The sequence below is a fragment of the Anolis sagrei genome, chromosome 2 (genome assembly GCF_037176765.1).
Source record: "Anolis sagrei isolate rAnoSag1 chromosome 2, rAnoSag1.mat, whole genome shotgun sequence".
NCBI lineage: Eukaryota > Metazoa > Chordata > Lepidosauria > Squamata > Dactyloidae > Anolis > Anolis sagrei.
Genome location: NC_090022.1, coordinates 22,960,912 through 22,986,538, shown reverse-complemented (window position 1 = coordinate 22,986,538; position 25,627 = coordinate 22,960,912). Strand labels below are relative to the sequence as shown.

The 25,627-nt window shown below is 42.9% G+C and overlaps 1 protein-coding gene across 2 annotated transcripts; it reads right to left on the bottom strand.

Moving 5' to 3' along the window:
• Positions 1-1,525: 1,525 nt before the first annotated feature.
• Positions 1,526-24,974, bottom strand: LOC132765171 (zinc finger protein RFP-like). 2 transcript variants are annotated; one of them, XM_067463364.1, is made up of 7 exons: positions 24,453-24,972; positions 12,856-12,951; positions 8,267-8,464; positions 7,865-7,887; positions 6,639-6,742; positions 5,146-5,175; positions 1,526-2,756 (listed from the first exon to the last, which is right to left on the bottom strand). In XM_067463364.1, exons 1-7 carry the CDS (start codon positions 24,885-24,887, stop codon positions 2,245-2,247), a joined length of 1,398 nt encoding a protein of 465 aa, XP_067319465.1. In that variant the 5' UTR covers positions 24,888-24,972; the 3' UTR covers positions 1,526-2,244. The 2 variants fall into 2 exon arrangements, with proteins under 2 accessions (XP_067319465.1, XP_067319466.1); XM_067463365.1 differs by lacking the exon at positions 8,267-8,464 and having other exon boundaries at positions 24,453-24,974.
• Positions 24,975-25,627: the final 653 nt, after the last annotated feature.

The window sequence follows — 25,627 nt, the reverse complement described above, 5'->3', positions numbered from 1 at the left end:
AAAACATGCAAATGTGAGTAGATCAATAGGTACTGCTCTGGCGGGAAGGTAAGGGCGCTCCATGGTCATGCTGGCCACATGACCTTGGAGGTGTCTACGGACAACGCCAGCTCTTCAGCTTAGAAATGGAGATGAGCACCGCCCCGTAGAGTCGCACATGACTAGACTTAATAGGGAAAACCTTTACCTTTACCCTGATAATATAATAAATGTTAAATTGCATTATATGGGACTATAGATGGGGTGTAAAACTCCTGGATTTAATAGGACCTAATTCATCTGAAGAGAGTAATCATAATAGAAAACTGTGTAACAGAGATGTGGGATAAAAAGCATGCTGTTGAGGAACAATAGTAATTACGATATAAACTAAATATAATGGTAATAATTTTAGTGTTGCTTTTTCTCCTTAGAGCTTAAAATGATGTACACAGTTACCTATCTTGTTATACAACAGTTGTTATTATTATTATTATTATTATTATTATTATTATTTCCCACTAAAGGCAATATCATTTCTGGGACGGTTAAGAGTCTAGATCAGGCATGGGCAAACTTCTGCCCTCCAGGTGTTTTGGACTTCAACTCCTACAATTCCTAGCAGCCTACCGGCTGCTAGGAATTGTGGGAGTTGAAGTCTAAAACACCTAGAGGGCCGAAGTTTGCCCATGCTTGGTCCAGGTGGAAACAACTTTAAGGGCAAACATTGTTTTAGTGGAAATGTCAATAAAGTGAGAACAAAACTGGCAATCAGTATATGTTTGTTTATATACCTTAAAGTCATTAGCCCATTTGTAAAGACCCCACAAGTTTCACAAGATACTCAGAAGTGGTTTTGCCATTTCCTTCCTGTGAAATATCTGCATAGCATTTGGTGATAATTGGTGGTCTCCCATCCAAGTACTAACCAGAGATGCTTCGTTTCCAAGATGAGAAAGCATCTGATGCTTTTCAGATTATTTACATCTTAGCGGTAAAATAAAATAATAACAACATCCTGTAATGAATAAATTTTTATTTCATTTAATATTTTGATATTTTATACATAGTTACTACAAGGTCACGAAGAGTCAGAAGCGACAACAAATAAACAAGGTTACATTTGTCATTGCCTTGTCAAGTATTGTTTGCATGTAATTGATATATTTCCAGCGATCGTTCCGGCTTTTTAAAAAAATTATGTATTGGATTTATATTCTATCCTTCCTCTAAGAAATCTTACTTATAAAATATAGCTTTCATCTAACAAAATCTACTAAATTACTACTTTGTTATATGCAATTATAATGAAGATAATGCACCTTGATTCCATGTATTGTCGAAGGCTTTCATGGCCGGAATCACTGGGTTGTTGTAGAGTTTTTTGGGCTATATGGCCATGTTCTAGAAGCATTCTCTCCTGACGTTTCGCCTGCATCTATGGCAAGCATCCTCAGAGGTAGTGAGGTTGACCTGTGAGACCTCACTACCTCTGAGGATGCTTTGCCATAGATGCAGGCGAAACGTCAGGAGAAAATGCCTCTAGAACATGGCCATATAACCCAGAAAAACCTACAACAACCCAGTGATTCTGGCCATGAAAGCCTTCAACAATACAAAAGAGAATCCACCTAAACCAGTGGTTCCCAACCTGTGGTCCGTGGATCACCAGTGGTCTGCAAGAACAAAAATATGGTCCGCAGCGTCACCATTACAACACCGTTGCCTCGAAACCACGTGGCAATGAGAGCGATTGGTCTCGTGAAACCCTCTTATAGTGCCGAGGCATTGGAGATGTCAGGAAGGGAAAGGCTGACTACCCATGAAAGCTTACTACTACCACATCAGCTCTAGATGATTAAATATGGTATTCTGTGCATGAGCAGATGGTGACTACTGGATAGCATATGCTCTGTATCAGAAACAAGAGCTGATATGGTCTATCCAATATAATTTTCTGAATCAACACCCCAAATAACCAAACCGAATCTGAAATTGTCCAAAACACGATTCGTAATCCTAATGGAGAGTGGTCCCTGGTCAAAATGGTCTCTGGTCAAAAAGAGGTTGGGAACTATTGACATAAACATTAGGATGAACCTACTGGTGGGAAGAGCTGTTCGGCAGTGGAATATGTTGCCTGGGAGTCTCCTTTTCTGGAATGTTTTTAAAAGCAGAGGCTGAATGGCCATCTGCCAGGGCTGCTTTGATTGTATGTTCCTGCATGGCAGAAGAGGGTTGGCCTGGATGGTCAACTCTTACAATTTAGAGCAGGTACAAAGATGTGGATGAATTACCAATTCGGAAAAAAGGAAAGACCTTCTCATCTTCAAAATCGAATGATCGGAAAGTAAAGAGGGGTTTCTTATCTTCATCATAGAAATGCACTATTCCAGCATCATAGTTCAAAGAAACCTGGATCTCTACTGGATCATAGTCTAGATCCAGAAGGGTAGGGGGTGAAGTAAGAGCCTTATACTGATCATCGTAACGTGCCATAGCCCAGATCCCCTCATCAGGCTCGAAATCAAGTTTCCCTCCCCTGTCCACAGACTCTTGGGCTACACCCACCGCCCAGTTGTCACCATCCTCTACATCCACAATCCAATAATGTTTTCCAGAGGTGAATCCTTTCTTCCCAAGCACACAGCGGGCAAACTCAAATCTCTTGGAGCTGTATGGCAGATCCTGGCGGGTCTTCGCCCAGTGTACGCTTTTCCGATCATCAGACACAAAGAACCGAGGATGGGCTGTTTTTGCATCCAACGTCACATTTTCTGAAAGAGAATCAACACCATAATGGAACGACTCTGGTTAGATTCATTTGGCCCAATTTAATGTTTTGATGTGGTAGGGAACCTAACTGCAAGACTGTGTTGGAGCATGTAAAAATCAATTGGTAAGTGTGTTTACTGAAAATGCAAAGCACGAAGCTGATTGGTTGGGCCATGCCCAGGGAACTAGCTGAGCCTGGGAGTTTTGTCAACAGTTACATTTTTAGGCTTGAGTTGTGTAGGAGCTTTCACAGAGATAGTAGTAGTAGTAATAATAATAATAATAATAATAATAATAATAGGGAAGTGTCCGACATGTGATCCAATACAACAGCCAGCAGAGTGTCTGCTGTGGACTCATCTTGTTGTGTTTCAAATAACAATAATGATGATGATGATAATAATAATAATAATAATAATAATAATAATAATACTTTATTTATATTCCGCCCTTCTCACCCCGAAGGGGACTCAGGGCGGATCACAGTACACATACACGGCAAACATTCAATGCCGCTTTGTATAGACAATACACAGACAAGACAGACAACAGAAGGAGGTGGTTTGTTTCGAAACAACGTCCAGCTGTTTTTGGTACCATGGAAGGTTGGGCTCGAGTCCAGGGAGTGCTGTTGCTCTATCCTCCAAGCCGAAGAGCGGTCAGGACTTCCTCCTTCCTTTCAGCCGCTCAGCATTTTCTGATCTTTTTTCCTTTATGGCATCGTAAAACACCTCTCCCGCTTTTAGCAATACCTAATTTCTCTAATCACAGCTAAAGCTGTTTTCGAATTGCTTAGGTAAACAATGAGCTAGGCTGACAGTTTGCAGCTCATGCCAACTTGAGGCTTCGAATTTGCAACCTTTTGGTTGATAGATCGTATAATTGCTGATGATTAACCAGCTGTGCTAAACCTCTGGCCCTCCAGAGAGAAACAGTTCTTGCTTCATGAGCTGCTGGAAGGAGATTTTCCACATGGGCACCTAAAGACCATTTTGAATCTCTCTCAAAGGACATTTTGTGAGTCAATGCAACTGTTTTCATGGTTGTCTATATGTTACTCTACAGTACAAAGAGTAAACTACTTGTTCATTACTGATTATCTGCATGGCATATTTTCTTTCTCTGGCAAGACAGTGTGTGGACTGATAAAACATGAACTATGCCTGATTTTCATTATGCCACAGACTGTGTTTTCTTTCTTTAAAGAAGAGCTTTCCAAACATTTTATGTTGGTGGCACACTATTTAAACATGTGTGATTTATGACACAGTAATTCAGTTTTATTTGAAAGATCTCTCCAGCAATTACAAAGATAACAACCTGAAGCCTAACCCTGCCAAGACACAAATGTGTGCTTTTCACCTATGGAAATTGAGTCCCTGGTGGCACTGAGGGCTAAACCCTTGAGCCGGCAGGACTGAAGACCGACAGGTCGCAGCTTCGAATCCAGAGAGAGGCGGATGAGTTCCCTCTGTTAGCTCCAGCTCCTCATGCGGAGACATGAGAGAAACCTCTCACAAGGATGATAAAAACATCAAATCATCTGGGCGTCCCCTGGGCAACGTCCTTGCAGACGGCCAATTCTCTCACACCAGAAGCGACTTGCAGTTTCTCAGGTCGCTCCTGACACGACAAAAAAACCCAAAAAAACAAAAACAAAACCCTATGGAACTATGAAGCCAACAGGAAATTGAAGTTACCTGGGAAGGTCAAGAGCTTGAACATTGTTTCCATCCTAAATATCTCGGTGTCACCTTAGATCGAATACTAACATATAGGAACATTTGTGCATGAACACCAAGCACAAAGTAGATGCACGCAATAACATCCTGTGGAAACTTACTGGCAGCAAATGGGGTGCAGACCCAAAATTAGTAAGAACATCAGCCCTGGCCTTGTCTTACTCAACTGCTGAGTATGCCTGCCCTGTTTGGCATAAGCCTGCCCACGCAAAGCAGGTGAACATAGCATTGAACGAAACACACAGAATAACCACAGGATGTCTCAAACCTACACCTGTGGATAAATTCTGCAAGTTAGCTGGCATTGCCACCCCTGATGTGCGATGGGAAGTTGAACACTGTGAAAGCCATCCACTGCATGGCTATCAGCCTCCTCCCAGTAGACTCAAATCAAGGAAAAGCTTCATGAGAACCACCACTTCTCTTAATGTCCCCCAACAACAGCAAGAGCATCTAAACCAGGAAATCCCAATTGGATTGCCCCCCATGAGGGTCTGCCTCCAGAGGCAACTTGGAAATCCCTGAACAGACTTCGGTTAAGGAAATTATGTAAGGGTTAACTAAAATAGGAAACACAAGGAGCGTAAACTAGGAAATCTTATCCCACTCCCATATCTCATCTCTCTATTCATTTGGACTAAAAGCTTACCTTTTATCCATGGTTTCTTTGGTGTGTTTTCTGTAAAAAGAAAATGGAGAAGACAAAGTAAAGAAATCCAACTATAGACTCTAACAAACAACCAGGCACATCTTAACACCTCTCAACAGAACATTTTCCCAGGCTCTGTCAGGCCTTCAAATGCTAATGAAGGTGGTCAGCTGAAACATTCACACCTAGCTTCAGCAGAGAGCTCTTTGCCCCACCCCAGTCATTCCACAGATATATAAACCCAGTTTCCTATTTCCAACAGACCTCACTGCCTCTGAGGATGCTTGCCATAGATGCAGGCGAAACGTCAGGAGAAATGCCTCTAGAACATGGCCCTATAGCCCGAAAAAACCCACAAGAACCTAGTGATTCCAGCCATGAAAGCCTTCGACAATACAATGTGTTCTATCATTTCTATTTGTATAAAACACTATCCATGTCTTGTTCATTATAGAAAATATCCTGTCCTGAGATTTATTTATTTATTTATCGTGTCAGGCGCAACCAGACGTTTGTATTACATTTTTAACAAAGCAAAGCAAACAAAGCAAACAAACAGACAGACAAAACACAAAGATTCTGTTTTGAGACGTTGGATCTATATTTTCCACTCCACAGATATATCTGTGTTCATGCATTCTATTACAATCAGTCAATCAATCAATCAATCAATCAATCAATCAATCAATCAATCTGGTGATTAGAAGACGGAGGGGGTTTAGTGTCTAGATCTAGGGAAGTCATGCTTCCCCTCTATTCTGCCTTGGTTAGACCACACCTGGAATGTTCTGTCCAACTCCGGGCACCACAATTGAAGAGAGATATTGTGTCCAGAGGAGGGCAACTAAAATTATCAAGGGTCTGGAGAACAAGCCCTATGAGGAGCGGCTTAAAGAGCTGGGCATGTTTAGCCTGAAGAAGAGAAGGCTGAAAGGAGACATGATAGTCATGTATACACATGTGAGAGGAAGTTATAGGGAGGAGGGGACAAACTTGTTTTCTGCTGCCCTGGAGACTAGGATGTGGAACAATGGCTTCAAATTACAAAAAAGGAGATTCCACCTGAACATTAGGAAGAACTTCCTGACTGTGAGAGCCGTTTAGCAGTGGAACTCTCTGTCCCGGAGTGTGGTAGAGGCTCCTTCTTTGGAGGCTTTTAAACCGAAGCTGGATGGCCATCTGCTGGGGGTGCTTTGAATGCAATTTTCCTGCTTCTTGGCAGGGGGTTGGACTGGATGGCCTATGAGGTCTCTTCCAACTCTATGATGCTGATTCTATGAGGGGGTGACATGACTCCCCAGTCTGGTGCTTCCACCCCATCTTTCATAGTAGAGATTCCTTAATCCCCAATTTACAGGGATAATGAAGGAATCACAGCCTTTTGTTTATAGACCACCAAGCAAGGAAACTGGGATAAGAGTTGGACTGGATGGATCTTGTGATGTCTTCCAACTCTTTGTTTCTATGCATCTAAGTTAAGAGAAATTTGTCACCTGCACATTGATTCAACTTGGTGTTAACCACACATAGTTTTTCATGTAAGGATCCAATGATCGCTCTCAGATCATGTCTTGGTCTTCTTGTTTCTCGCTCACATCTAGAAATGACATACACATGGTTTAATGTGAGCTATTCCTTTGTAGTACCGAGGAAACATTCTGCTACATAGTGAAGGCATTGTTTGCTAGATATTAAATTAGAAAAAAAACTGCACTAGACAGTAAGGACTTAGAATAATATACATTTAACATTCTAAGTTGTGTTGAATGGAATTGTATTTATTAATCGTCCTAGCAATGACTACTGAATGGTGAGAATCAGCAGTGTAACAGCTAACTGAACCTTCTAGAGCAGTGGTTCTCAACCTGTGGGTCCCCAGATGTTTTGGCCTTCAACTCCCAGAAATCCTAACAGCTGGCAAACTGGCCGGGATTTCTGGGAGTTGTAGGCTAAAACACCTGGGGACCCACATGTTGAGAACCACTGTTCTATATTGTTTATTTACAGTATTTATATTTCGTCCTTCTCACCCGGCAGGGGACTCAGGGTGGATTACAATGCACATATACCTGGCAAACATATAATGTCAGTTAGACATACAACATATATAAACAGACAAAGAGGCTATTTAACATTCCAGCTGTGCCCAAGCTTTCCTGGCTTGATTCCGGCCACAGGGGAACTGCTGTGACACCGAGTCCTTTGATGGAGTACTTCCTCATTCTTCTTCAAGCTGCTGGAAGGTTTTATTGTATTGTAAATTAATTAAATTTGCCTCCCTGCATAAAGCAGTGCCTAAATTTCCTACTTGACAGATGTCGTTTGGGCTGCATAGGTCAACAGCAAGCTAGACAAATGGCCGGAAGCTCACTCTGAACTGGGCTGACTTTGAGCTCATAACTTTTTGGTCAGTAATTATTAAATGCAGCTGTTTCCCCAGCAGGCTGCGCCACAGCCCGGTGACTGTAACCCTTAGCACTCCTCACCTTTCTTTGTACCATGTAGGGCTACTGGGAATTGAAGCCCCATGATTCCCTGGCTTTACATACCAGTCTTACACATGGTATGGCACACATGAAGGAGAAGCAAACCTAGTGGGGATCCTGGTGGAAACAACACCCTGAGATGTAAGGGAATACTTAAGATGGGGAAATGAAGTGAGACCCAAAAGGTTCTGGTTAGCACAGTGGGCCCATCCAAGTGGAGTCCATATACGTACCTGTTCAGTAAATCACCAATGCCCTGAAGGAAGAAAAGGGAAACATTAATTAGCTCCTGCTACAAATGCCATTAAGCATTTTTAGAGTTTGGTCGTTTCATTCTCTGTGTGGGATTTGTTGTTTGGTGAGGCACCAGTACTCTTTCCTAGAGCAGGCTAAAGACCTCATAAAACTACAATCCCCATGATTCCATAGCATTGTGCGATTGCACTTAAAGTGGTGTCAAACTGTATTAATTCTATAATGTAGATGCACCCTGTGTGAATGAAAAGATGCCATGAGCATGCACATCCTGAACAGTCTGAAATGTCACACTGATCTGGGACAGACCCACTAACATGCCCTTGTTGGCTTCCACTCTCCCATTTGAACAATCAGGGGCACCACTGGCCAAGCCTCACCTGCAAGAATCCAAAGGATGACTGCTGGGACTTCTTTTCTATTTCACTAATCAGCTTATTAAGACAGGATAAATCATTGGGTGCCTCACTAAGTATCTTCAGATTGGCTTCACACGTGTTTAGCAGGGGCATCAAGGTCTGGGCTTCTTTTTTAGGATAATTGGATCCAATGCGCTGCTTGGCAGATTCCAAATTACTCTGCAAAGGGCAAGTGTCAAAAGGGAAGGAAGAGACATGAAAACCAATGCGATGGGACAGTCATTGTAATGTCAGGCCCTTTATGTTAACCATTGATAGTCCAAATACAATACAAATAAATTAGTACTGAAATGTTTCTACCCAGGCCTGTATCCTGGAATGTAAGGGAACGTCCAGACAGTACCTTTATTGTGGTATCTACCACAATAAAGGAGGGGCTGTCCAGACAATGTTCCGGACAGTCCTGAAATGATTAATTTATTATTTATTTACTATTTTTATATACCGTCCCTCTCAGCCCACAGGCGACTCGGGACAGTTTATTTATTTACATTATTTATATCCCGCCCATATCAGCCTGCAGGCGACTCAGGGCGGCTTACAGTTGGTACCAAGACCATAATATAGGAAAATCCTGGTTTGTAGTGAATTAATTAGATAGTGGGTTTATTTCCGCACCTTTTTGGAAGGCACAGGATAAGCCCACTATTTCTAGTTCTGGACTGCAGAATACTGCAGTCCAGACAGTATTCCCACAGTTTACTAGGCCAAATAAGCTAGGTAAACTGTGGGAATACCCACCCCCTCCCACAAGCCCCCAGACCCTTTAGAAAAGTAATGGAAACTTACGTGGCCTCCATTACAGGCTTTGTCCAGCTCTCCTGGCACGTAAAAATGACACGCCAGGAAGGGGGGGGGGAAGGAGGAAAATTGCTCCTCTCCCTCCTGGAGCATCACTTGTACGTGCTGAGAGAGCTGGACGAAGCCAGTAATGGAGGCCGCGTAAGTTTCCATTACTTTTCTAAGGGGTCTGGGGTCTTGGAGGAAGGGGGTAGGGCACCCACCCCAGAAAGTGTGCACTTTCTGGGGTGGGTGTAGACAGCCTCCCAGGAACATCAGCCTTTTTAAAACCCAGATGCTTCTGGGATAAAAGGCTGTCTGGATCCACCCTAAGAGTTTAAAGTATGATGTTTTTGTAGTAGAACTGGCTTATGAAAAGCTGTCCAGAAAGTGTGCCAGGAAGCTCTGTGGATAAAAAGATAATCAAGATGTTAGCCAAAATAACAGCCATCTGAAGCAAAAGCCAAAACCATGATGCCAACCAGCACAGCATGTTCCCTTTAACTAAAGAAGAACAAGAGTCCAAGAAGTGAGTAAACAAATGTAAGCAGTAAGAAGTATGTAAGAATGTAAGAAGTAAGAAAATGTAAACAACCCACCCAGGCAAAGACGTGTCTGCAGATTGATGAATGATCCGGTATAGACTAAGAGTTATTTGACTAAAACATTTGGATTGAGTCGGATGATGTATTTGATTATTTTTTTCTGGTTGCCTGAGATCCAGTTAAGTGAGAGTCAACTGTGTTAAGATTGTGAAGAAAATTTTTATTCTTTGCAATTGGCCCAGCCCACTGTGATTAATTTTCTGTGTTCAAATGTTCTGATTTTATATTGTTTTATTTTGTTTGATGTGTATACTTATATTGGTTCTGTATTTTATTTTTATTTTTTATTTTCTGTTGTGCTTTTGTTGCATATTGTTTTGTTGTACCACTGGGCTTGGTCTCATGTAAGCCGCTCCAATTCCCCTTGGGGAGATGATGGTGGGGTATAAATAAAGATTATTACTATTATTATGATGATGATGTGGATATTCTCAAGTGCTTTGCTAAATAGTGTGATGGCGCGTCTGGCCCCACTTGTGTGTGAATGTACAGTTGAATTGCTTGTTATTTACTGCTTTCTATCAATGTTGTTTTACACTGGTTGAATTGCTCCCCCAGCCCAACTGTTTGGCTCCACCCCTTCCTGGGGACGACGGCAGTGCTTTCTTTTCATTCCACCATCAAACAACTCAGCAGATGGACTTGAGAACGGCTTGGCTTTAAAGCCCTCAGTCAAGTCATCTCTTATCACCAATTCTTAAGGTTGTACTCTTAAGATTCATGCTTCATGTCCAGTTCACCCTGGACGACGTTGAGGAATCTTAAGCGCCTTCAAACCAGACCTTTGGCATCGAGAGGAAGACTTTGTGCCTTCAATATAGGTCATTGGACTGGGGTTGTGAATGTTCTGACTTTCACAGCCATTGAAACAACATTCGACCACAGTATTCTTCTGGGATGCCTCGCGGGAATGGGCCTTGGAGGAACTGTTCTGCAGTGGCTCCGGTCCTTCCTAGAGGGTCGTTCTCAGAAGGTGTTATTGGGAGACACCTGCTCTACCTCACAACCATTGTCTTGTGGGGTTCCTCAGGGTTCAATCTTGTCTCCTATGTTGTTTAACATCTACATGAAGCCGTTGGGGGAGATCATCCGGAATTTCGGGGTACGGTGTCATCTGTACGCAGATGATGTCCAACTCTGTCACTCCTTCCCACCTGCTACTAAGGAGGCTGTCGAGGTCCTGAACCGGTGCTTGGCCGCTGTAACGGTCTGGATGAGGGAGAACAAATTGAAACTGAATCCAGGCAAGACAGAGGTACTCCTGGTCAGTCGTAAGGCCGAACAGGGTATAGGGTTACAGCCTGTGCTGGATGAGGTCGCACTCCCCTTGAAGGCGCAGGTTCGCAGCTTGGGTGTGATCCTGGATTCATCGCTGAGTCTGGAACCCCAGGTTTCGGCGGTGACCAGGGGAGCATTCGCACAATTAAAACTTGTGCGCCAGCTGCGCCCGTACCTTGGGAAGTCTGACTTGGCCACGGTAGTCCACGCGCTGGTTACATCCCGTATAGATTACTGCAACGCTCTCTACGTGGGGTTGCCTATGAAGACTGCTCGGAAGCTACAAATGGTCCAACGATCGGCAGTCAGGTTGTTAACAGGAGCGGCACTCAGGGAGCACACCACTCCTCTGTTGTGCCAGCTCCACTGGCTGCCAATCTGCTACCGGGCACAATCCAAAGTGCTGGCTTTAGCCTTTAAAGCCCTAAACGGTTCTGGCCCGACCTATCTGTCCGAACGCATCACCCCCTATGAACCAGTTAGGACATTAAGATCGTCCGGGGAGGCCCTGCTCTCGATCCCGCCAGCCTCACAAGCACGGCTGGTGGGGACGAGAGACAGGGCCTTCTCAGTGGTGGCCCCTCGGCTGTGGAACGCCCTTCCCGCAGACATTAGATCGGCCCCCTCCCTGCTGGCGTTCAGGAGAAGAGTAAAGACCTGGCTTCTTTGAACAGGCGTTTAATTAAGCAGTGCAACCAACTGATTGATCTTGGAACTTGGAATAATGGACGAGGAGATCGGATTATGACTTTACTGATGAGACGTGATGGATTAGTTATATAGATGTATTGATGTTATATTGATGTACTGTTGTATTGTTATATCGATGTAGTTGCTTTAGTTACTGTTTTAAATGCTAATGTTGTGCACTTTGTATATTGTTCTGGCTGTAAACCGCACTGAGTCGCCTACGGGCTGAGAGAGTGCGGTATACAAGTAAAGTAAATAAATAAATAATAATTGAGAAAGAGGGAACTTGGAAAGTTTCTCAGCTGGAAAACTCCTTGGACCCAAGACTACAAAGACTGTAATGTATATTTTCTTTACCCCCCTTTGAAACATCAAGTTTAATGCTTCAGAAAGATAACTCATTGTGAACAATAAAGCCTGTTTCGAGTTATCTATAGTGTCTTGATCCTTGAGAGTTCCAGTTCTCTAAAGGAGGGCAAGAAGCAATCCCCTGGGGAAAAGATGTCACGCCCATATTTCTTTCACTAAGAACTATAGCCCCCAGGCGCGACAGCACAAATAGAATTAAATGAAAATACCCAATTATATCTATCTGCATACAGCTATGTGGCAACATTCACCCATACTGGCTTTAGCACCAGATGCAGCTGCAGTAAATCTTTCCAACCAAAAGATTGACAGTTTGAAGCCAGGTCACAGTGAGCTCCTGACCTTCATCCCAGTTCCCCCGCCCACCTAACAGATTGAAAACAGCAATGTGAGTAGATGAATAGGAATCACATTAAGCATGGGGGGTATTTTAGACATGGCTTTCCAGAAGAAAGTTTACGAACAAGGAAAGCTCTTTGGCAAGGAGATGGAGCGACAGCACTCCCTGTGGCCAGAACGGAGCACAGCCTCCAAAAGATGCCAAATGAAGATAAAAAGCCTAAATGTATACCTATCTGTTGTCTGTCTTGTCACTGTATACTTGGTATTGAATGTTTGCCATATATGTGTTCTGTGATCTGCCCTGAGACCCCTTCAGGGTGAGAAGGTCAGAATATAAACAAATAAATACACAACGTCTGGGAATGCCTGCCATAGATGCAGGAGAAGCGTCAGGAGAGAATGCTTCTGGAACATACAGCCTGCAAAACTCACAACAACCCAGTGATTCTGGCCATGAAAGCCTTCGATAATACAATAAATAAATACCTTCATTTGTTGATAATTGTGCTTATTGGACAAGTTAACTCTCTGCATTTCATCTCTTTCTTTTGCCAGTTTTTTCAAAAAAGTCTGGATTTGATCCTGAAAGAAAGAAGAAGGAATTTTTCACCTAATGCTCATATTCACACAATGGTTGTTCTTTTTTTCCCCCCTCCAAATATTTTTATTATTTTATCATGGTTTAATACACTTGTCATACATTTGTTTTACAGCAGATGCATATTATTCAATACAACCTAACATACTTTTGGCATCTAGTGTTATTTTTCTGCTTGAACATATTGTCTATCTCTCACCGCTGTGCTCCCCTCCCCCCTCTTACATGCCATCTGTCCAAAATTTCAATTCTTCTTGTCGAGGTAACTTTCCTTCTTTATTTTTTAATCCTTTTTTTCCAATAAATTTTCTCCATACATCATCAAAATCACTTTGTTTCCATATACCTCTTTTAACTTTTAATATGCATGTCAGTTTATCATTTATTGCCAATTTCCATACTTCCTTGTACCGCTCCTCTATTTGTATATTGATTTTTTCCCAGTTCCTTGCTATAAACAGTCTTGCTATTGTTAATACTGCTTATAGCAAGGAACAGGGGAAAAATCAATATACAAATAGAGGAGTAGTACAAGGAAGTATGGAAATTGGCAATAAATGATAAACTGACATGTATATTAAAAAGTTAAAAGAAGTATATGGAAACAAAGTGATTTTGATGATGTATGGAGAAAATTTATTGGAAAAAAAGGATTAAAAAAAAGAAAAGAAGGAAAGTTATAAGCAGTCTTGCTATTGTTAATAGAAGCTCTCCGAAGCTCTAGGTGCTCTCACTGCCTATTACAGGGAAACCAGCTGATCCCTAATCCATCTAAAACACAGACATGTGCCTTTCATCTCAAGAACAGAGAAGCATCCCGAGCTCTGAAGATCACCTGGGAAAGAATCCCACTGGAGCATTGCAGCGCACCCAAATACCTGGGAGTCACTCTGGACCGTGCTCTTACCTACAAGAAGCACTGCCTGAACATCAAGCAAAAAATGGGTGCTAGAAACAATATCATACGAAAGCTGACTGGCACAACCTGGGGATCACAACCAGACACAGTGAAGACATCTGCCCTTGCGCTGTGCTACTCTGCTGCTGAGTATGCATGCGCAGTGTGGAACACATCTCACCATACTAAAACAGTGGATGTGGCTCTTAATGAGACATGCCGCATCATCACGGGGTGTCTGCGCCCTACACCACTGGAGAAATTACACTGCTTAGCCGGCATTGCACCACCTGACATCCGCCGGGAAGTGGCAGCCAATAGTGAAAGGACCAAGGCAGAGACATCCCCAGCTCATCCCCTGTTTGGATATCAGCCAGCACGCCAACGACTTAAATCTAGACATAGTTTTCTAAGATCTACAGAGACACTTGCTGGAACACCTCAGCAAGTGAGAGTCCAAAAGTGGCAGGCTCAAACCCAGCACCTCAACCAATGGCTGATACCAAATGAGAGACTCCCTCCTGGGCACACAGAAGACTGGATGACTTGGAAGGCGCTGAACAGACTGCGCTCTGGCACCACGAGATGCAGAGCCAACCTTCAGAAATGGGGCTACAAAGTGGAATCCTCGGCATGCGAGTGTGGAGAAGAGCAAACCACTGACCACCTGCTGCAATGCAACCTGAGCCCTGCCACATGCACCATGGAGGACCTTCTCGCAGCAACACCGGAAGCACTCCAAGTGGCCAGATACTGGTCAAAGGACATTTAATCAACTACCAAACTCACAAGCTGTGTATTTTTCTGTCTGTTTGCTTTGTTCTGTTAGAAATGTAATATATAATGGACTGGTTGCTCTGACACGACAAATAAATATTGTTAATAAATTTGTTATCGCTTCTTTATCCTCTTTTTTCAATTGTTTATTGTTATATAATGATAATAAAGCTATACTAGGACTTCTTTCTATTTTAATATTCATTGTATCTTCTATTTCTCTAAATACTTTCCCCCCAAAACTATTTACATATTTACATTGCCACCACATATGTTCCTGGTTCCTGACACCGTCTCCAACAATTTTTTCAATTAGCAATAATCGCGGTGTTAGGTACCATTTCCACATTAGCTTATAATAATTTTCTTTAACCCGTACTGATAATTTTTTTAGATGTCTTTGTCTCCATAAGTGTTGCCACTCTATTTCATTTATTTTTATCCCTAAATCTTCTTCCCAGACCTCCTTGAGGGTGTTCTAAACAATGGTTGTTCTAAACTTACAAACATCTGGAAATCTGAAAATTAAACTTATTTTTGAACTTTAATATCTATATTGCTTTTGGCCATTCTGATAGTACGTACAGTGAAAGTTTGGTTCAAATTCCATTATATACAGTGAGGTAGCAAAATCATGTCCTTTATATAAAATGGAAAAAAAAACCATGTGTTTTTTTTTTTAAAAAAAATCCAAATTGTAGGCAGTGGAATCTATGGATATATAACTCATGGATACAGAGGGTTGACTGTAATGCCTTGTCACCATAAGTTTACAAACATGTTTGTAGTTGGTTTGGGCAGCCAAGAACCAGGGCAAAACTGGAATAACTGAAATAACTTCTTTTTACATGCAAACAAACTGACCCATAACACTCAGATAAAGACTGAGTATGCCTTAAGTGACATGCGTCACAGGCACGGTTGTTTAAGAAGGCATTTGAACAGAAGTGCAATGGCTGGTAACTCGACCATAGGAATGGAACAACGGAAATGGTATCGGATTGTGAACTTGACGATGAGACGACTCGGAATGGCTTGTAGTAATGTTGATGTTTTTGATGAGATGTTTTGATAATGATGTACTGTGGATTATTTTATTTTATGTTGTATTTTGCACCTGTTTTTCTATGTTGTACACCGCAATGAGTCGCCATTAGGCTGAGAATTGCGGTATATAAGCGAAGTAAATAAATAAATAAATAAATAAATAATGCTTGGATCAGAAGTGTTTTGGATTTCAGTTTTTTGAGCCAAAACACAAAATTCATTTATATGACATAGGCACCTTATATATGTAGCTTTAAGATAATTTTATATACGATATCTATATGTATGTTTGTCTGTGTGTATCACAAAGGCTGTTGCTAGGTAAAGTGGCCCTCTGTGATACCAATAGATTGGCTGTTGCGAAGGTGAAGGATTGGTGATTGCGAGGTGAAGTGGCTTTCTGAGATGTCACTGAAAGAAAAGTGGGGGGATGGAAGGGAGGGAGGAAAGAAGGAAAGAGAAAAAGAAAGGAAAGGAAGAAAGGAAAAGAGAAGAAGGGTGGGAATGGGGGACAATGCCTGGCTCGAGAGCAGTACGTGTGAAAAAGATCTTGGAGTCCTCGTGGACAACAAGTTAAACATGAGCCAACAATGTGATGTGGCGGCAAAAAAAGCCAATGGGATTTTGGCCTGCATCAATAGGAGCATAGTGTCTAGATCTAAGGAAGTAATGCTACCCCTCTATTCTGCTTTGGTTAGACCACACCTGGAATATTGTGTCCAGTTCTGGGCACCACAATTCAAGAGATATTGACAAGCTGGAATGTGTCCAGAGGAGAGCGACTAAAATGATAAAAGGTCTGGAGAACAAGCCCTATGAGGAGTGGCTTAAGGAGCTGGGCATGTTTAGCCTGAAGAAGAGAAGGCTGAGAGGGGATATGATGAGGGCCATGTATAAATATGTGAGAGGAAGCCACAGGGAGGAGGGAGCAAGCTTGTTTTCTGCTTCGCTGGAGACTAGGACGCGGAACAATGGCTTCAAACTACAAGAGAGGAGATTCCATCAGAACATTAGGAAGAACTTCCTGACTGTGAGAGCCGTTCAGCAGTGGAACTCTCTGCCCCGGAGTGTGGTGGAGGCTCCTTCTTTGGAAGCTTTTAAACAGAGGCTGGATGGCCATCTGTCAGGGTTGATTTGAATGCAATATTCCTGCTTCTTGGCAGAATGGGGTTAGACTGGATGGCCCAGGAGGTCTCTTCCAACTCTTTGATTCTATGATTCTATGATTCTAGGGGCGAAGAAAGAAAACAGAAGGGAAGGAAGGAAGAAAAGAAAAGAAAAGAAAGAGGTATGAGGGGAGAGAAGAAAAAAAGAAAAGAAAAAGGAGGGCAGTGACCCCTCTGATATTCAGGCAACTTGGTGCATGTTTTAAATAACTGTATGCATAAAGCAAAGTTAGCATACAATGAACCATCAAAAATCAAATATGTCACTATATGCGTGGGAGAGCCTGATAAGAAGGAGCCTGATATATCAGTCATCCATGGGGAACATTTTCTATTCTAAAGTATTTCAGATTTTGGAATTATGGAAAAGGGATACTTAAACTGTTTTGTCAACAATGATATTTATTTATTTACTAGCCGTCCCTTGCCACTCGTTGCTGTGGCCCAGTCTGTGTATATGTTTTGTGTGTGTATATATGTCTATGTGTGTGTGTATATATATATGTGTATATGTTTATATATGTGTGTTTGTGTATATGTGTGTTTTTGCACATGTGATGTAATGTATTTTTGTGGGGTTTTTTTTTTTTGCTTTTTAAGTCCCTTCTGCTGTGTTTTTCAGTGTTTTTATGAGTGATGGTCACTCGTTGGCCTCATAGGTGTATTGTGTCCAAATTCGGTGTCAATTCGTCCAGTAGTTTTTGAGTTGTGTTAACCCCACAAACATTACATTTTTATTTATATAGATGACTAGACGTCCCCTGCCACGTGTTGCTGTGGCCCAATCTGTGTATATGTGTTTTGTGTGTGTCTGTATGTATGTGTGTGTATATTTGTGTGTTTATATATGTACATGCATATTGCGTATATGTGTGTGCTTCTCTATATGCATATTTGGGTGTATATATGTATGTATGTGGATATGTATATGTGTGTACATGTGTATATGTATGTGTGTACATGTGTATATTTGTGTGTGTTTGTGCATATATATATGTGTGTGTATGAATATATGCATATGTATATGAGTGTATGTGCATATGTATATATGGTGTATTTTTTGGGTTTTTAAGGCTGTTCCACTGGGGTTTTTTGTGCGTGCGTGTGTGTTTATGGGTGATGGACACTCGTTGGCCTGATAGGTGTATTGTGTCCAAATTCGGTGTCAGTTCGTCCAATAGTTTTTGAGTTATGTTAATCCCACAAACAAACATTACATTTTTATTTATATAGATTACTAGCCGTCCCCTGCCACACGTTGCTGTGGCCCAATCTGTGTATATGTGTTTTGTGTGTGTCTGTATGTATGTGTGTGTGTATATTTGTGTATTTGTGTGTTTATATGTGTACATGCATATTGCGTATATGTGTGTGCTTGTCTATATGCATATTTGGGTGTATATATGTATGTATGTGGATATGTATATGTGTGTACATGTGTATATGTATGTGTATATTTTGTGTGTGTTTGTGCATATATATGTGTGTATGTATGAATATGTGCATGTGTATATGAGTGTATGTGCATATGTATATATGGTGTATTTTGGGGGTTTTTAAGGCTGTTTCACTGGGGTTTTGTGTGCGTGCTTGTGTGTTTATGGGTGATGGACACTTGTTGGACTGATAGGTGTATTGTGTCCAAATTTGGTGTCAGTTCGTCCAGTGGTTTTTGAGTTATGTTAATCCCACAAACAAACTATGTTTTTGTTTATATAGAATATTTATTTCATACACTTGTACCCCGCCCTTCTCACCCCCGAGGGGGAAGTCAGGGTGGCCTCACCGTAAGCACCATTCGGTGCCAACACAATCATAAAAACATTCAAAAAATTCATTAAAATAAAACATTAAATAAATGTTCCTTAGTTTAACATGGGTTGCAAGTACTGGATGAAGAACCTGGGGAATTTCTTTAATAGAATCCTAGAGTTGGAAGAGACCCCGAGGGCTATCCAGTCTAACCCTTTTCTGCCAGGCAGGAAGTCACAATCAGAGCAGTCCTGGGAGATGGCCATCCAGCCTCTGCTTAGAAACCTCCAGAGAAGGAGACTACACTGGGCTCTGAGATAGTGTCATGCACTCATATATGGGTTCTTCAAGACCCCAGAACGCCTCCATGCCACGAGTTCACAGCCAAGGTTGAGGATTGAAAGCAGAGTAGAAACACCTGGAGGCCTGCGTGGGAGAGCCTGATAAGAAGGACTTTTTTTATTTTCCTACTTCTTGGCAGGGGGTTGTACTGGATGGCCCACAAGGTCTCTTCCAACTCAATGATTCTATGACTGGACTTCACTAGTGTCAAAATAAGATGGCTGCTCTAGGGTCCTGTGTACTTTTAGATTAGAAAAAGGAGGGCAGCAGCAAGGGGTCCTGAAAGTGGGCAAACTGTTGAGAAAAAGAAGCAGAAGAAAATAAAAGTTTATGAGGAGGAGAGCAGAAATAATCTATACAAGGCCTATAAACGTGATAAAGTCCATTTCTTACATAACTGGAATGGCAGCAGAGCCTGTAGTTAAATTTTAACTGAAAAATGTTTCCAGAGATAGCTATCCTGGCTTCTTGCACTGAAAACAACAGGCTGTTGCGGTAAATCTGTAGCTTGTGAAAAGTTTCTACCATAATAATAAGTGTGTTAAGTCCTGGAAGCCCCAGAAGGCCCTTTGCTTGTTGAACCCTGATGTACCCCTATTACTTATTCCAATGCACCGGAAATGAGAACTTGGAAAACTTTGCTTTTGGACTACAATTCCCAGAATGTAGCCATGGGTGATATTGGGAATTCTGATTCAAAATAATTGTTTTTGTAAATGCTGGACTGGCAAAGATTTCTGCCTATTTATTTATCGTGTCATCAGCAACCATACCATTGTGTTACAATTCTAACAGAACAAAACAAACACACAGATCAAAAAGAAAAAAAACACACAGATTTTGAAAACTTGGTAGTTAGTTAAATGTCCTTTGACCACTATCTGGCCACTTGGAGTGCCTCTGGTGTTGCTGCAAGAAGGTCCTCCATGGTGCATGTGGCAGGGCTCAGGGTGCATTGCAGCAGGTGGTCAGTGGTTTGTTCTTCTCCGCACTCGCATGCCGAGGATTCCACTTTGTAGCCCCATTTCTTAAGATTGGCTCTGCATCTCGTGGTGCCAGAGCGCAGTCTGTTCAGCGCCTTCCAAGTCGCCCAGTCTTCTGTGTGCCCAGGGGGGAGTCTCTTATCTGGTATCACCCATGGATTGAGGTACTGGGTTTGGGCCTGCCACTTTTGGACTCTCGCTTGTTGGGGTGTTCCAGCGAGTGTCTCTGTAGATCTAAGAAAACTATGTCTTGATTTAAGTCGTTGACGTGCTGGCTGATACCCAAACAGGGGATGAGCTGGAGATGTCTCTGCCTTGGTTCTTTCACTATTGGCTGCTACTTCCCGGCGGATGTCAGGTGGTGCAATACCGGCTAAGCAGTGTAATTTCTCCAGTGGTGTGGGGCGCAGACACCCTGTGATAATGCGGCATGTCTCATTAAGAGCCACATCTACTGTTTTAGTGTGGTGAGATGTGTTCCACATTGGGCATGCATACTCAGCAGCAGAGTAGCATAGCGCAAGGGCAGATGTCTTCACTGTGTCTGGTTGTGATCCCCAGGTTGTGCCAGTCAGCTTTCGTATGATGTTGTTTCTAGCGCCCACTTTTTTGCTTGATGTTCAGGCAGTGCTTCTTTCTGCCTAAAAATGTGTGTCATTTATCTAATCTCCGAACTGAAATATTCCCATTAAAAAGGGGTACAGCTAGAATATGACAACAGCTCAAAGCCTGCATTACAGAAAACTTTAAAAGAAGTGTGATGTACTCTATTTTTTAAAAAAGAATGCTGCCACCTGGTTGATCTGATTACATTTAATCTTTAAAATAATGCCTTTGTATGTTGAAAATAGAAGGGTGAACTGTGGTGAATCGAAACCATAACTTTTGCTGCTTAGATACCCTTTTAGGAGAGGAAACAGTGACATATACTGTAAATAAAAATATATAAACAGTACGGGCCCTGCCTATCTTTGCGATCACATCTCCATCTATGAACCGGTGTGAACTCTAAGATCCTCCGGGGGGAGGCCCTCCTCTTGCTCCCACCTCCGTCACAAGCACGGTTGATGGGGACGAGAGAGAAGGCCTTTTCGGTGGTGGCTCCCTGCCTCTGCTTCCAAGGGAAATAAGAAAGGCCCCATCCCTCCCCTCTTTTCGTAAGAGTTTGAAGACTTGGTGGTTTCAACAAATCTTCGAGAGTGACCCGTGCTTGCTCAGCCCAGACACTGTCCGGACACAACCTAGTCCCTTATATATTACCCTGGTTATTCTCCTAACAGACCCCTGGAAAAAGCCCGTCCCCGCTTTTGTTGTTTACCTACTACAGTACCGTACCCAAATGCTGGACGTATCTTATTTCAATTTGTACCAGTCTTGACCCAGCCTTTTAATAATTTTGACCCATTCCTTTTCCATGTCCTAACAAATAGACACGACGAGCAGGCAGGACTTTTCTTTTTAATATTATGTGTTGTTGGGTAATTCCGTGCTTAAGTTGCTGTTACTGTTATTTTTTGTTCAATTTGTGACTCTGTATGTTTTGATGTTGTTGTTGTTTGGAAACAGCCCTGAATCCCCCCAGGGAGATAGAGCGATATATAAATAAAGTTATTATTATTATTATTATTATTATTATTATTATTATTTAATCTAGCAGGTTGAGCACCCCCCATCCAAAATGTTTGGGACCAGTAGTGTTTTGGATTTTTTAAAAAATGGAGTACAGTGTTCCTTTGCTACTTCGTGGTTCGCTTTTCGTGGACTCGCTGTTTCACGGGTTTTTGCCTCCCAGTTTATGAATGGTTGCCGTTGCCCAGTGCATCAAATAATAATAAAATAATAATCCCGACTCCTCGGGAGAGAGGCAGCCAATCAAGAGAAACTGCAAAGCAAAGCAGAGATAGCTAGCAAAAAAAAAGTGTGTGGTGCCTTTAAATCTCTCCTTGCTTCTGCCTCACCCTCGGAACTTGATATACATATATAGCATCCCTACTTTGTGGATTTTCACTTTTGGCGGGTGGTCCTGGAACGTAACACCCGCGATAAGTGAGGGAACACTGTACCATAATGACAAACTGGAGATGAGACCCAAGTCGAAACACAAAATTTATGTTTCATGTACACCTTATACCAGACATGGGCAAACTTCAACCTTCCAAGTGTTTTGGACTTCAAAACACCATGCACTAGCAGATTCCCAGATTAGTTTAGTGTTTACATCTTATTTTATTTTTTTGCTTATTTAATAGTCAATGTTTATTTTACTAAAGTGATATTTGTCTTTACTTTTCTAATGTAGCACAAATCCTATGTAAAACCATACTATGTATTTTTGACACTAATATTGAAATCTAAAATATATACAGATTAATATTGAAATCTGAAATATATATAGAAAGTGGGTTGTAGGTTTTCCAGGCTATATGGCAATGTTCTAGAGGCATTTCCTCCTGATGTTTCACCTGCATCTATGGCAAGCATCCTCAGAGGTAGTGAGGTCTGCTGGAAGTATGAAAATTGGTTTATATCTCTGTGGAATGACCAGGGTGGGACAAAGAACTCTTGTCTGCTGGAGCTTGGTGTGAATGTTTCAACTGACCACCTTGATTAGCATATGATGGCCTGACAGTGCCTGGAGCAAACTTTTGTTGAGAGGTGATTAGATGTTCTTGTTTTTTTCCCTCTCTGTTGTTATGCTGTTGTAATTTTAGAGTTTTTTAATACTGGTAGCCAGATTTTGTTCATTTTAATGGTTTCTTCCTTTTTGTTGAAATTGTCCAGCAAAATTACAACAGCAAAACAACAGAGAGTAAACAATCAGGCACATCACATCACCTCTCAAAGAAAGATTCCCCCAGGCACTTCCAAGCCATTAAATGCTAATCAAGGTGGTCGGTTGAAACATTCACACCTAGCTCCAGAAGAAAAGAGTCCTTTGTCCCACCCTGGTCTTTCCACAGATATATAAACCCATTTTCCTACTTCCAACAGACCTCACTACCTCTTAGGATGCTTGCCATAGATGCAGGCGAAACATCAGGAGAAAATGTCTCTAGAACATGGCCATATAGCCCGGAAAACCTACAACAACCCAGTGATTCCGGCCATGAAAGCCTTCGACAATATATAGAAAGTCTTTGCTTTGAAGTCCAAAACACCCGGAGAGCCAAAGTTTGCCCATGCCTGCCTTACAGAAATAGTTTGGATGCATGAAACAGTGGGTGCATCTAACAGTATAGAATTGATGCAATTTGACACAATTTTAAATGCAATGACATTGTGGAAGTTGTAGTTTGTTGTGGCAACAGCACTCTTTAGTAGGGAAGACTAAAGACCTTGTAAAACTACAAGCTCTCAGGATTCCAGAGCACTGAAAAACTGCATTAATTCTGCAGTATAGATGCACCCTCAATATCCTGCTCAGAAGTAGGGCTCCATGGTATGACATCACGGTACTTGTAGTTTTGGGTGCGGTTCAGAGTAGAACTCAATAATAGGAAACGGAATGTTGGTGGACAAGAAAAGAGATTTAAAGATGGGCTCAAAGCCAACCTTAAAATCTCTGGCATAGACACTGAGAACTGGGAAGCTCTGGCTCTTGAGTGCTCCTACTGGAGGTCAGCTGTGACTAGCGGTGCTGTAGAATTTGAAGAGGCACAAATGGAGGGCAAATGTGCGAAACATGCCAAGAGGAAGGCGTATCAAGCCAACCCCGACCGGGACCGCCTTCCACCTGGAAACCAATGCCCTCACTGCAGGAGAACACGCTGGTCAAAAACTGGGCTCCACGGTCACCTACGGACCCACCGCCAGTACACTGATCTTGGAAGACAATCCTACTCAGACAACGAGGGATCGCCTAAGTAAGTAAAGTAAATAAGGCAGTGGGTTGGACTGGATAGCCCTTGGGGTTCTCTTCCAGCTCTAGGACACTGAGAACTGGGAAGCCCTGGCTCTTGAGCGCTCCTACTGGAGGTCAGCTGTGACCAGTGGTGCTGCAGAATTCAAAGATCCATGAATGGAGGGTGACTGGGAGAAACTTGCCAAGAGGATGGCACGTCAAGCCAACCCTGGCTGGGACTGCCGTCCACATGAAAACCGATGTCCTCATGGTGGGAGAACATGCAGATCAAGAATAGGACTCCACATTCACCTATGGACCCATTGCCAAGACACATCTGGAAGAAAATCATCCTCGAGCTACGAGGGATTGCCTAAGTAAGTTCAGAGCTGAAGAGGTGGGGTAAGGGCTTGTGCAATACAACTGGGTGCATCTACACTGTAGAATTAATGTAGTTTGACCCCACTTTGCCTGCCAGGGATCAATGTTATGGAACCCTGGGAGTTGTAGTTTACCTTCTATGCTAAAGAGTGCTGGTGCCTCAGCAAAGGGCCATTCCCAGGATTCCAAAGCACTGAGCCATGGCTGTTCAAACTGTGCCAATGTTTAGGATGTTGGAGATTTGGGAATCTCGGATATGGGATGCTCAAAGCTGTGCACATCTCTGTGTTGGGCTTACCCGGTACTCCTGGGCTGCCTCCTCGATGGGGAGGGCGGTGTGGGCTCTGTGGGCGCGGGACTCCCTGCAGACCAGGCAGAGGAAGGCTTGGTCTTCCCGGCAGAAGAGCTTGGCGGCTTCCTGGTGCTTCTCGCACACCTTCGGGCCGCCTCCCGCCGGCTTTGGCCGGGTCGTCTTCTCAAGCGGCTGCAGGCTGAGCTGCTGGATCGCCTCCACCAGATTCCGGAGATCCCTGTTGGGCCGGAGGTTTTCCGAAGGGAAAGGGATCCTGCAACGGGGGCAACGGGAGCCCTGCCCCTGGCACTGGGAGATGCACGCCCGGCAATAGTTGTGCCCGCAGTCGATGATCATCACCGGGTCCTGGAAGAAGTCCAAGCAGATGGAGCAAGTGGCATCCTCCTGGAGCCGGGCGGAAGGGTGGCCCCCGACAGCCATGGCCACTCTTTCCCTGGAGGAGAGAAGGAAGAGCTGTGGGAGGGGAAGGGGGAAAGAAAGGCAGCCAGAAACGAAATCGAAAGCGAAGAAGGCTAGGCGGAAGAGAAGGAAGTTGAAGGGGAGGCGCCAGAGCAGAGAGGCGGGGGGGGGGGGGGGGAGGCAGGGAAAGGGAACTCACAACCTCTGAGGATGCCTGGCATAGATGCAGGCGAAACGTCAGGAGAGAATGCTTCTAGGACATGGCCATACATCCCGAAAAACCTACAGTGTATTTATTTAGATTTATTTAAATTTATTTGTTTATTTATTTGTCGTGTCAGGACAACCACTCAAATTATATTACATTTCTAACAGAACAAAGCAAACAAACAGACAAAATACAAAATTTATGATGATTTATGACGCAGTGGGTTAAAGCACTGAGTTACTGAGCTTGTTGATCGAAAGGTCGCAGGTTCGATTCCGCTGTCAGCCCTAGCTTCTGCCAACCTAGCAGTTCGAAAACGTGCAAATATGAGTAGATCAATAGGTACCGCTCCGGCGGGAAGGTAACGGTGCTCCATGCAGTCATGCCAGCCACATGACCTGGGAGGTGTCTACGGACAACGCTGGCTCTTCGGCTTAGAAATGGAGATGAGCACCACACCCCAGAATCAGACATGACTGGACTTAATGCAAGGGGACTACCTTTACCTTTACCTTATGATTTATGATGAAAATTTATGATGATCGTGCCATTA

Bases quoted from the DNA above. Each gene is read 5' to 3' on its own strand.
- LOC132765171 (XM_067463364.1), bottom strand. From the start codon at position 24,887: ATGGCTGTCGGGGGCCACCCTTCCGCCCGGCTCCAGGAGGATGCCACT. The intron at 12,952-24,452 runs GTAAGCCCAACA...TCTTTCTTTCAG, and splicing joins AGGCAGCCCAGGAGTACCGG to GATCAAATCCAGACTTTTTT. The intron at 5,176-6,638 runs GTGACAAATTTC...TTCTTTTTACAG, and splicing joins CAAGTTGAATCAATGTGCAG to AAAACACACCAAAGAAACCA.